Source organism: Macaca nemestrina, chromosome 11 (assembly GCF_043159975.1).
Source record: "Macaca nemestrina isolate mMacNem1 chromosome 11, mMacNem.hap1, whole genome shotgun sequence".
In the NCBI taxonomy this organism is placed as follows: Eukaryota; Metazoa; Chordata; class Mammalia; order Primates; family Cercopithecidae; genus Macaca; species Macaca nemestrina.
In genome coordinates, this window is record NC_092135.1 from 49,502,000 (window position 1) to 49,515,496 (window position 13,497).

Sequence of the window (13,497 nt, forward strand, 5' to 3'; positions counted from 1 at the left end):
TTAACACAATCTAGTAATACAGATTGATGAGCAAAGCAGCAATCTATACATACCACTAAGTGAAAAAAAATGGCAGAACAATGTTTAATAACTATTTATATGTATGTAAATATATTTTTATTCATTTTTATTACCTACAATTTGTACGACAATCATGTAATATTTTATAATGTTTAAAAGACAAATAAGAAAAATTAAAATATAACAAAATGTAGTTAACAACTATAATCGCAACTTTCTAAATTTTGGGTGTATCATATTAGTAAACCATGTGTCTATAAAATTGCATTTTACTTTTAAAAAAGTCAGTAATCAATGTTGTTAATGGAGAACACTTCTTCCTCATGCCTAAGGTTTTCTTTCTATAGACAAAGCTCAGTTATTTTAACTGCGGCCTTTTCTGTCCCTTTACTCTCTCTGCCCTGGGGAGGTGCAGTGATTTACTGATGTATCTAATTGGTAGGGATGGAATTAGTGGGCATGTATATTTTGGCAGAAATAATGGGCCAGTATTTTATCTAACAATCCTCTGAAATGTCTAAAATACTACTCAGTCCCACTGACTCACTTTGGAAATCGCCATGAACAGAAAAGACAATATGACTTCAGTTTGCCAGTGGAATCCCATCAAATGTAATATTTAACACAGAGATGAAAGGTTGGATGGGCGGAGTGTGAAATCAAAGAGCCGCATGCACCATGACAGCTGAGGCTCAAGAATCTCCACAAAACTAAGTACAGACAACACCACCACAATATAGCACCACAGATTCTGGCCCCTACCTCACTGTAGTTGATTTTGTTCTGCCTTGCCAACATAATCTCTGGTGTGTCAGGCATTATGTGGATCTGCGTCTTGTCTTTGTCCCAGGCCTCCGTGTATAAACGCTATTGAAGAAGATACGATGTTGATTAAAAATCATTTGAAATAGAAATGACAAAAAGTTCATTTAAAACTATTATTACTGACCTAATTAGGAAAAATAAGCCAGACTTGAATATGAAGTATTCTGCTGGAAGTGTGAGTCTTATTACTAGTTATCAAGATTGAAACTGGGAATAATCAAAATTATTTAGAGGATTTCAAGCATGTAATTTAGAAGGTAAATGTGACCCCACGCCTTCATAGATAATTTTGGCTCCATTAGTCATTAAAATATAATGACATCTTCTGGCATCTTGGAGAAGCTTGAGGCAACTGGGGCTCACCTTGTTCATGTTGAGGGCGTTGTTCTTGGCCAGCACCTGCTCCAGAGAATCAGTCACACTGGTAAATTTCAGCTTGTCCGGAGGCTGGCGGTAGATGTTATCGCTCAGTATTTCGGCAGCTCTCTTGCACTTGACCACATCCACAGACCCAATGGGGACCCAGCCAATGCCTCTCAGCCACTGGAGATCTGACTTATAAATATTCTGAGAAGAGGAAAAAAGGCAAAAACTCTTCATCAAGACCACAATATTTAGGGTAAATATGCAAATAGAATCAGTAATAAAGTGCAATTCTGTTTTCTGATCATTGAAAACAAGCTCATTGTATAAGGCAAACTAAGGAATTATGCTCAAAAATGACCCAGAAATCTCTTCTAGCCATAATAAAAAGTTATCAAATATTTCAGGTTATTAGGAGAGGAGTGATCCCAAGGAATATCTTCTGTCAGTTGGTTCAGTGAACACTATCATAATTATAATATCCCTATGCAGGGAAGAATACCAACCTGGAGTGACAGAAACCACACACATGCCCAACAACAGGCCCTTAGTGAATTGATTTTAGGCCTAGGCAAATGGAACACTCTGAAGCCATTAAAACCTTCACTGTTTAAGAATATTGATGACATGTAGAAACGTCATTAAAACAATATGAAATTTTAAAGTAGCACATAAAACAATGTGGGTAGATAAATTACATGAATAAGAGTGGGTTTTTCCTAGTGGTTGGATTGTGTTGGATTCTTATTGCCTTCAATGTATTCGTCCATATATTTCAAAATATCTGTAATGCCTTTAAAAACACAGTTAAAATATAATAGTGGTGTAGAACTCTGAAGCCGAGATCTTCAACAGCTGTAACGCTGTCCAAGATTCAGGGCAATAAAATTTAATTGCTTATTTATTTCATTGTGCAGGGCCCCAGTCTCTTCCTCAACAAGTCCTCAGGATGGAAGCACAGACAACTAAATAAAATCATATTGCCATATTTTTATTTCTCACTTCATTTTAAAACTTTTTTTGCTAAAGATTTTTATGTATCTATTAAGTATTCACAACTACTTCACAATCATAGTATTGGATCTTTGCTTGGCTCATTAGAAAGATTTCACCTGTCACAGCAACTAAGTAGAAAATAAAAAACCCATATTTTGTAGTCTAGACAAAAAAACTATTAGAATTGGCCTGTGCTGACTAGTTATTGCCCCACAAATAACAATAGCGAGAATGAAAACAGGATGGGCGCGGTGGCCCACGCATGTAATTCCCGCACTGGAATGCTGAGCAGGGCGGATCACCTGAGGTCAGGAGTTCGAGACCAGCCTGGCCAACATGGCAAAACCCCATCTCCACTAAAAATACAAAAAATTAGTGGGGCGTGGCAGCGGCAGCCTGTAATTCCAGCTACAGGGAGGTTGAAGTATGAGAATCACTTAAACCCGGGAAGCAGAGGTTGCAGTTATCCGAGATCGCGCCACTGCACTCCAGCCTGGGCGACAGAGGGAGACTCTGTCTCAAAAAAAGAAAGAAAAAAAAATGAAAACAGTAACAGTTTATACCTCTGGAATGCTTTTTAACTTTCAAATACTTCCCACATTATGAAGGTCATATCACAGGGTGAGGAAGGCAATCCAGAGAAGGTGTCCAACAAATAGACAGATGGTAAGCAATCTGTCAATGTTGTCGTTGTATGGGTGACATCAACCCTTTCAAACTATCTTTTCTGTGCAGGCAAAGCCTTTCTTTTTGGAAAGAATTGCAAAACACAGAGTTCTGTATGTCAAAAGCTACAGAACAGACGTGGGAGTTTTCTCAGGTAGGCTGTAAGTTTTTAGGAACAACCAATTAATGTATCATTATTACGAATATGTTTTAGTCTCCAAAACTTGCCAGTGCTTCAATTCCTTCAAAGTTTATAAAATACATAGTGCAGGAAATGTGCCTCTCATATCCAGATTTGAGACAGTGCATCTGCTTCCAATAGGTAGTAGGTTCTGTCATTACCACATGGCTCCTCTCCAGAGAGCCAGGCTAAGCAGAAGTGTCTGTGAAACAGTCCGGAAGTGTACAGACCCACAGACTTCTTCTATTTCACAAGCATAATATTTAGTGTTGCAGTAGGCATTAGAATTCGATAATGCTTTGTTTTGCAAAAGAAGCCAAAAACAAATTCCACGGTAATTTTTTGAAGTAAAAATATTTCTTCCTTCCTTAAAAGAATAAAATGTCTCCCTCTAGCGGACCCTGAATTCTAATGTTACTTAATTCCCATTTTGTTTTTTTATAAGACCAAGTCTACTTTGTAAATTTTACTTTCTTATGAAGTCTATTAATGTATTCATATGAAAGCAATAAAATTGTATTCTGATTTAAATCTTATTCATGGACCAATCAATCTTAACTTGAGTAATTCAATGGATTATATATAAAGGATATTTTTCACATAGTTTAAATTATTTCTATGCATAGCTCCATTTATAGATGCTGTACTCACGTCACTCTGGAGGTCATAGGCCTGCCGAGCATGGATGACGTCGCTCTGGTCGGGCAGGCATGTCCACTCGTGCAGGTAGTTCTTGTAGTCCACGTCGCTGACTAAGGTCTGGCACTTCTTGGCCAACACCACCCCCAGCATGTCCACTGGGCTGCTGAACTTCGTCTTCCACTTCTCAAAGTCCTTTTTATATTCCCTGTCACTCTGGATCTTGGCCACATGCATGGACCACATCATCTTGGGGTCATCTTCAATGTTCCGGGCTCCAATGTGGTGGCCAAGTTGCTTCCGGTAACCATCTTTATATTTGTACTAAAATGAAAATGCACAAATCAGGTTTTTTTTTTGTAACCCTTTAGAGGCCACAAGTCTGTGCAAAATCAACTTGCTTACATCATAGTTCAACTGACTTTCGTTAATAAGCACTAACTCAAGCCAGTATCCTGGCCTTCATCCTGGAAGCCTTTATGGAGGTAGAAAAATAGATGGAATTCATGTAATTGTAGTGTATACCCCAAGTCACCTACAGCCTAGTACGAAGGGATACCTCTGAAAACAGGAAGTGAATATGTGGGGAAAAGGTCACCTGTGGAAGTCAGGGAGAGAAGATTTGAAGCAGGGAACCTGTAGAATTGGATTCTATGCACTAAAAGCATGTCAGGAAGAGGGTGCACTTGGTGGAATAGTGTCTTTAATAAACAGTAAAATGAGGGACTGATTCCTGCAAGGACCACCTGTAGTAGCACCAAAGGAGAATATTTTATTATTATTATTTTTTACTGGATTCATGCATTCAATGGCAGTGGCAAGTTTTTGGCATCATTTTGAAAACTGATTGTATTTGTAAAACTGACACAGCAACCCAACTGGTTAGATCATGCTCTTAATAAGGTCATGGGTTCTAGCCTCACATGTGCTGACAATGTTTTTATTATTCATGTCCAATGACTTCATTCTGGAATCTAAGGCAGTTATCCAACATACATGCTTCTAGTCTCAAAGACAGCTGACTGAGAAAGTGTAGGTGAGTCAGCAAAAGGCAATATGGTACAGTGGAAAGGAATGAGATTGTTCAGAGTCTCAACTCCCCCACTCACTAGGAGTTTGATTTTAGGCAAGTTGCTTAAATAATCCACAAAATGGGGATAATGATGATATCTACATCCTCGGGCAGTTATGAAGAGTAAGTGAGACAATGCATGTAAAGCTCTTAGCAAAGAGTTCTCAATACTTCTTGGTTATTATTATCTCATTATTTATTATTGTTGGCATAAGTCCATTTGCTGGGAGGATCCAACATACATAAAGTTGAGTCACTAACATATGATTCCAATATAAAGGACAGCAAGTGGGCCTTGATTTTTAGAGCAGTCATTTGTTCCTCAAGAATCCCTGAGGCACCAGAAAAGGATGACAGTTTTACTCTGGGTGGCACAATAAATGGCTAGGAGCTATTGTTAAGAGTGTGACCTTGGCTAGGTGTGGTGGCTCACGCTTGTAAAACCAGCACTTTGGGAGGCTGAGGCAGGTGGATCACCTGAGGTCAGGAATTTGAGACCAGCCTGGCCAATATGGTGAAACCCCATCTCTACTAAAAATACAAAAAATTAGCTGGGCGTGGTGGTGAGTCCTTGTAATCCCAGCTACTCGGGAGGCTGAAGCAGGAGAATCGCTTGAACCCCGGGTGCGGAGGTTGCAGTGAGCCAAGATCGTGCCATTGCACTCCAGCCTGGGCAACAAGAGCAAAACTCTGTCTCAAAAAAAAAAAAAAGAGTGTGACCTTAGGTCAGTAGTCACCTCTGGTACGGATCAACTGCCTTCTTTTCATAAGGGCGAATTTCAATAGCAAGCACCACATGTGTTTTCAAATACTATCTATTCAAATGTTACATAAAGCCAGGCCCTGAATCTCACTGGCAGAACCTAAGTTTATGAGTTATATTTTCTATAAGCTTTTCTATAAGCCTGGTGATAATTCTTACCTAAGCATCTCTAAGCCTGCAGCTTCACTCTAACAGTGTCCACGTGAATGAATCTTTCTCTATGCTTGGTTGACCAGTTTTCACCAAAGATGCTGTGTCCTACAGGTTACAGACCCCTCTTATAAACATCAAGATTTTCATTTCCCTTAAAACTGAGGTTTTGAAATATCCCACACAAATATATCAGGATATGTTTTCAAAGATCCAGGAAAAGTTCTTTTCTAAGATTTAGTTCAGTGAAAATGCCACATTAGATTGATCACAAACTCAGAATGGCATTGACAACTCACGTCACTGATGATGTCCCTGGAGGCCTTGGCCGCCACGATGGGGATGGCATCGCTTCGCAAGTCATAGCCTTCCTTCTTTGCTTCTTCATGAGCAAGTTTGTACAGAGTCTAAATTTGGGGGAGAAAATCAGATGCTGACATTTACATATAAAAACTGACAGAGGACTAAGACAATTCACTAAGTTCTCCACAGACAATGCCTATAATAGTCTTACTTTTGAGAGTTCTAAGTCTTCTACATGTTTGCTGAAGTGAAGACTCAAAAATGAGGCTGGGTGCGGTGGCTCACACCTGTAACCCCAGCACTTTGGGAGGCGGAGGCGGGTGGATCACCTGAGGTCAGGAGTTTGAGACCAGCCTGACCAACATGGTGAAACCCCATCTCTACTAAATATAAAAAAAATTAGCTGAGTGTGGTGGTGCATGCCTGCAATCCCAGTTACCTGGGAGACTGAGGCAGGAGAATTGCTTGAACCTGGGAGATGGAGGTTACAGTGAGCTGAGATTGTGCCATTGCACTCCAGCCTGGGCAACAAGAGTGAAACTCCATCTCAAAAAACAAAACAAAACCAAAAAAAGATACCCATGAAAACCAATGCACCTTTATTTTTTACTTTAAAAATTATGTTGAATTAAGTATATACACATATTATAGGTTGTTTTAAAAATGTTTAGTTAAAAGAATAAATCTGGCTTAAAAATTATAGGAAAACATAAGCTGAAACTCATAGGTCTAGTGTGGTAAAATGTGGGTGGGAGGGAAAGGCTTAACTGTTGATCATGGCAATCAATTCAACTCACATTTATTCTGCCCTGACCCTGTGTCTCTGACTGAGTGGGGTACTTGGGAATCAAAGAGGAGGTTCAGATCCCTCTCAGCCTAGAGGTTCCTGGGAGAACTGATGGAGAGACTGATAACCTGTGGAAGCAACTGCTGAAAAGTCAAACCACATTAATAATGAAGAGCTCCAGAACGGAGTCATTTATTCTGAATTGAAAATCAGGGAAGTTCTTGCAGATGGGGTGACCATAGAGTCAGACTTTGAGCAGAGTTTCAGTAGACTAAGGTGGCTTCAAGGGCAGAGGAAATCACGTGAATCAGGCACCACGGTGGAGGGGAAGCAGAGGGGTGTTGAAGGAAGTGGATGAAGCCCCAGGGAGGAGTCGCTGGAGAGGGCTCAGAATAGCCCGGAGTCGGACTGTGAACGCCTGATTCTAAGAAGTTGGTGTCTAATTCTACAGAAAATAGGAAAGCAGCCAAAAAGCTCTCTTTTTTTTAACACCAGAGGGAAGCACCCATGGCAGTGTCCCAGTCTGGGTGGGTGCAATAGGGGGCTGCAGATGAAAGGGGGAAGGGCACCTGGGCCTCCTGGAACTGGCAGCCAAGTAGCTGCACTAACACATCTCTGAGCTTTTTCAGCAAAGACAGAGTTGAGAATTCCAGAAATACTGACTGGCTAGACACGGCGGGGAGGGGGGCCCTTTGTTTCCTGAAATTCCTGCACATATAATGCGTGGTTTCCTGGAACAGGACCTATATTATAGGTTTGGCTAATAATTCAGTCCTTTCTGACTAGGGAGTAAGACTTGACGTTTTTAGTTTTTGGTGACAATTAAGAGCTAGCTATACAAGCACTAAAATTATAGTCTCATTTCCAAAATAAAATTACTTAAGATGGTGGCAATTCCACCTAAATTCTCTAAATTATGCTCTGTATGTTGTTGATTTATGCTGCCAAAGAAACAATATTTTCCTTGCTGGTGGCACAAAGCCAGGTGAAATAACTAACACATCAGCTGACAGAATCTTAGATTCACAAAAATCTCCATAGGCTTATATCCACAGGCTCAGTCTAAGAAGAAGAAATTACAGAGATAAATGCCAATCTTTGAACAGAGATAAATTACCAAACGCATAAACGCAGGATGGAAGAAACCTAGCTTTAGCCCACATAAGAGGTCTCAGAGTTTAAGTTGGTCTCAAGTTCTGTGTGCACCAGCAGTGACAGCTGCCAATGTACGCTGGGAGCACAGGATGCAGAATAGAGGTCAAATGTCCAGAAAAGGAAATACGATAGTTAAGTGTATTCTATGCCAGTCATTCACCACTCATAGTATTTTGCCCAGTTCTGAGAGTCACATTTTACTAGTGATGTCATGTGAGGAATGCCCAGGAGCTTGGGATATGGAAGGTGAACCTGGGGTGAAGGTGGCAGGGGAGGCACCCTGGTGCTGCTCTCCATCTCCGGCACAGATTTGTTCTGTGCAGCTTCAGAGGACTACGTGAGTTTGCAGAGAGAAATGTTGTGACTCAATACATCAGAAGGTTTCTCATAAATTTTCCAGAACAAATGGACTGATTTATGAGATCAGCTCCTTGTCATTGGGAATCCTTAAGCAAAGGCAGGTCAAAAACCTATTTGTGGGGAGGGGGACCTTTGCACTAGGGTGGAGGCTTGACTCTCTGCCTAAGCGTCTGTGATTCTGGAATGATGGCACGTGGCCCTGTGCACACTGAAAGTGAAAGGAAATGGGCTTGCTAATATATACACGGACAGATATTTCTCTGTGTGTGTGTGTGTGTGTGTGTGTGTGTGTGTGAGACCTGGTGGTACTGTGGATTTTAGTTCTTGCCTTTAATCTTATACACTAAAAATCTTAAATTTCGATCCTAAACCACACTTAGGAACAATATACAGAAAATATGTTTACTAGTTACGCTTCAGCATAAAGGGTAGATACATATATAGGTCAACTGCTAATTTCCTAATTTCAAAAAATAATAAAAGAAAATGGTCTACATAATCTCGTGGTTACAGCTTAAATAATTAGTTCTTGTCATTTGTATTTCCTAAATGATAATTCATATTGCGTAAAGTTTGACATTTATGATGGTGATTGAGAAATGCAAGAGTTGTTATTCACATGAAGCATGAAAAAGATTCTTTCTAAAGCTGTCATTTGGTATCACATCACCACACAGCAGATCAACTGAAATAAGCAGCAGCATGCAAATGTCAAAGAATCTGCTCTCACCTCACTGTAGTTGATTTTGTTCGTTCTTGCCAACATAATTTCTGGTGTGTCAGGCATTATGTGTATCTGCGTCTTGTCTTTGTCCCAGGCTTCTGTGTATAAACGCTATCAAAGAAAATACACAAATTCATCAGGAAAAAAGTTCTGTGTATAGTTAATAGGAATTTTAGGGCCACAAAAACTTTAAAAACAAAAAAAGAAAAGGTTATGGATCTTATACACATTATGTGTTTTATGCACATCTTTAAGTAATAAGATCATAGTGGAACATGTACTTATAAATGCCTTATAAATCTGAAACGTATGTTAACAATTAAAAGGAAAATGAGAATAAGCATATTTTATGCAGATTATTTTTTCATAAAATATGCCACTTTATCAAAATCAGGAAACAATAACTGAAGTAAATATCAAAATATACATGATATATATCAGTTATTAATAGATGACAAGCCAATAGACAGATAGATGCCTTTTATTGCTCAATGCTCTTTCTGTCCTCATTAATGTTTCTTTTGTGTTGATTCAGCTTTAGGGGCCCCACTTTGATTCTCAATTTTGAAGTCTCACCTTGTTCATAGTGATGGCATTATTTTTGGCCAACACTTGTTCCAGAGAGTCAGTCACACTGGTAAATTTGAATGTGTCTGGAGGCTGGCGATAGATTTTATCACTCAAAATTTCAGTTGCCCTTTTGCATTTTTCCACATCCAAAGAGCCAATGGGCACCCAGCCGATGCCTCTCATCCACTGGAGATCAGACTTGTACATATTCTGTTGACACAAATAGTCAATAAATATTTATCTCTGTGTTAGCAATGCATTTTCATCTGAAGGATAAGAGATCAAGTAAAAGCATTGTCAAAATTTAGTTTGGTGGATGGGCCAGGTATCACACAACATTCCATTTCGGTCTGAAGGGTTAAAGGATTAAAATACCTATGGATAAAGGCATGCTATTTGCCTCCTGCAGGGGCTGGAGAGCTTGTGCCATATATTGCCATTTTCTCCAAGGGGTGTTAAATAATTTCCCACCTCTGCACGTTATTATGACTCTCAGTACTCACATCGCTCTGGAGGTCATAGGCCTGCCGAGCGTGGATGACGTCGCTCTGGTCGGGCAGGCACGTCCACTCGTGCAGGTAGTTCTTGTAGTCCACGTCGCTGACTAAGGTCTGGCACTTCTTGGCCAACACCACCCCCAGCATGTCCACTGGGCTACTGAACTTGGTCTTCCACTTCTCAAAGTCCTTCTTATACTCCCTGTCACTCTGGATCTTGGCCACATGCATGGACCACATCATCTTGGGGTCATCATGTATAGCTCGGGCACCAATGTGGTGGCCAAGCTGCTTACGATAGCCTTCTTTGTACTTGAACTAAAAGAAGAAAAAGATAATCATCTGCTTTAACTTTTAGTAAAAAGTAATCACTAAGCGTAACTTTCTCTATTTAAAAAAAATTTTCCCTGAATATATAAATTATATGATAGATGTAGAAACCATTTAGAAAATAAATGAAATATATGTCATATATCATCACATATGAAATATATCTCTTATATAAAATATATATCATATAAATAGGCATTACTTTAATACATTATTTAATGTTAAAGTCATTCTATTAGAATTTAGAATTTGTTTTTAAAATATTTAATTTTCAGATGTATAAGTTTCAGGAGATTATGCTGCAATGACAATGACAATAAAAATGAAATTCTCCTGCATGGCTTTTGTATGCTCACTGATCCAAAATTTCATTGAGTATCTACTATGTGTCAAGCACGGTTCTAGATAAGCAATGTAGATTCAATAAGAATTGTCTTTGCCTGCAAAGAGTGTCTGTATATTTATACACAGGAAAAAAAAAATTTAAGATGTCATTCTGCCACTAAAATAATTCTTTATGATTCGTGTGTGAAAATATAATTAGAATAGAAGTCATACTGTATATGGGTTTGTGCCTGCTCTTTTCAGTTATTATATAAGCATTTCTATGTGTCATTAAATAGTCTTTGCACACATGACTTTCTTTTTTTTAGAAAGCATCTCTCTCTGTTGCCTAGGCTGGAGTGCAGTGGTACAATCGTGTCTCACTGCAACCGCCAACTCTTGGGCTGAAGTGATCCTCCCGCCTCAGCTTCTGAGTAGCTAGCACTACAGGTATGCGCCACCACACCTGGCTAATTTTTAAGTTTTTTGTAGAGATAGTGTCTTGTTATGCTGACCAGGCTGGTCTCGAACTCTTGCCCTCAAGTGATCCTCCCACCTTGATCTCCCAAAGCACTGAGATTACAGGTGTAAGCCACGGTGCCTGACCTATACGCATGATTTTTAATGACAGCAGGTATTTTATTATATGGTATTTAACCCTTCTGTGATTGTCATTTATTCTTAAATTATGATTACTTCCCATATTTTGGAAATAAAGAAAAAAATCTAGAGTTTTTTTTTTGTTTGTTTAACTTCATAGACAAAAGAAATGGAAAGATAAAAATTTTTAGAAATGTGAGCAAATCCTTTTTTATTATACTTTAAGTTCTAGGGTACGTGTGCACAACGTGCAGGTTTGTTACATATGTATACATGTGCCATGTTGGTGTGCTGCACCCATTAACTCGTCATTTACATTAGGTATATCTCCTAATGCTATCCCTCCTCCCTCCCCCCACCCCACGACAGGCCCCACCCTGTGTCCAAGTGTTCTCATTGTTCAATTCCCACCTACGAGTGAGAACATGTGGTGTTTGGTTTTCTGTGGTTGCAATAGTGAACAAATCTATCTTTTAAAGAGAGCAAATATTTGTAGCCCACGACTGGATATGGAAACAAACATATGTTCCATATGAATCGTTGAACTTTGAATAATGTGTCCTATAATTCAGCCCTTGTAGATTCATTGGTTCATACAGCATAGGTTGGGTTTTGAAGAAACCCTACAATAAGTTCAATTGTATATGAGAAATACATCATTGGAAAAGCCAAAACAATTATATGAACTATAGTCAAGTATCTAATACTTTTGTTCAGCAAGAGATGGACATGTTTTGAAATGTATGTTGCTATGGACTCAACCATAACTAGAATTTGGCCTTTGTGTTGATAACTCTATTACCATTATTTTAAACCATTCATTGAAACAATAAACTGTTAGCAACAGCTGTAACCTCATGGCTTACTTGTGCCACTCTAAATCCAGGAGAGATAAATAAATCTTTGAGCCACAGCTAAGGCAAAGAATTTTCCAAGTATACTTACTTCACTTGCAATATCTCTGGAGGCCTTGGCTGCCTTGATAGGAATGGCATCTACCCGCATATCGTAACCTTTCCTCTTGGCTTCTTCTAGGCCAAGCTTATACAGTTTCTAAAACAGACATTAATAATAAGTTAGATTTAGAAAGTGCATTGTAAGGAAAATGTATCCTGCACTATGAATATATTGCTTACCTCACTGTAATTTACTTTGTTTTGTTTTGCTAATAAAACTTCAGGGGTGTCTGGCATAATGTGGACAGTGGTTTTATCCTTATCCCAAGCTTCTGTATAGAGGCGCTAAGAGAAACAGAGAGACATGACCGGTACAGGCCAGTAATAAATAGACACATGCAGACAGTCTGATTTTTAATGAGAATCAAGAAATTCAGCTCAGTGAATTGGTATTTGTGACATTTTCAGGTCTAGATGTCTTGTGTCAATAAGAAGCACAATAGTTTAAAACCACATTAGTACCAAGCAAAGGAATCAAAAATAAGTTTTCTTTTATAGAAACAGATTTCAGTGTTTCCATAAACAAAAAAATTAATAACCTCCTCAAACAAAGATAAGACTTACATGATTCATGGTAATGGCATTGTTTTTTGCCAAAACCATTGGTATGGAATCCATAAGGCTGGAAAACTTAAATTTATCTGGGTGCTGACGGTAAACGTGGTCACTCAAAATCTGGGTGGCTCGTTTGTTTTTCTCATCCTCGAGAGAACCACTAGGCATCCAGCCAATGCCTTTTAGCCACTGAAGGTCTGACTTGTACAAATTCTGAAAGTGCAAGTGACAAATTTGTCATAATTAAATCATTTATCATAATTTGTCATAATTAAATCATTTGCCCCTAAATAAAAGTTCATATTATATTATATATTTTTTAATACTTGAATTATTAGAAAATTCTAAATTTTTGGTATGAATTATAAATCAACAAAATGTTCAGATTAAAAGCATATTTTGAAAAACATTTTAAACAGAAGCACATAGAAAATGACTCAATCCTTTGATTGTCTAGCTCAACAATCTAGAGGCTTCCACCAAAGCAATGGGTCTTTGCTGGGTCTTTGTGGAATAATGTTGCCTCCAGATGTTTGGGTGACTAGATGGGGCTTGGGCATTAGTCCAGGGTAATTGTGTAAACTCAACTCCCCTCACGACGGGACTCTGATACTTTAAAAAGCAGACATCATGTTTTGTTGGCCAAAGGAAAATCTTAGA

The 13,497-nt window shown here is 38.8% G+C and overlaps 1 protein-coding gene across 17 annotated transcripts in view; it reads right to left on the reverse strand.

The window, feature by feature from the left end:
* The window catches only part of LOC105492667 (nebulin), a 224,230-nt gene that overhangs the window by 124,481 nt on the left and 86,252 nt on the right, over positions 1–13,497 (reverse strand). For all 17 annotated transcript variants that reach the window (XM_071072745.1, XM_071072760.1, XM_071072759.1 and 14 more), the window contains exons 58-67: positions 12,847–13,050; positions 12,463–12,567; positions 12,272–12,379; positions 10,079–10,390; positions 9,582–9,785; positions 9,012–9,116; positions 5,976–6,083; positions 3,704–4,015; positions 1,210–1,413; positions 784–888 (exon numbers count right to left, since the gene is read on the reverse strand). In XM_071072745.1, the coding sequence (XP_070928846.1) occupies positions 784–888; positions 1,210–1,413; positions 3,704–4,015; positions 5,976–6,083; positions 9,012–9,116; positions 9,582–9,785; positions 10,079–10,390; positions 12,272–12,379; positions 12,463–12,567; positions 12,847–13,050 (1,767 nt within the window). The remainder of the gene's footprint in view (positions 1–783; positions 889–1,209; positions 1,414–3,703; positions 4,016–5,975; positions 6,084–9,011; positions 9,117–9,581; positions 9,786–10,078; positions 10,391–12,271; positions 12,380–12,462; positions 12,568–12,846; positions 13,051–13,497) is intronic.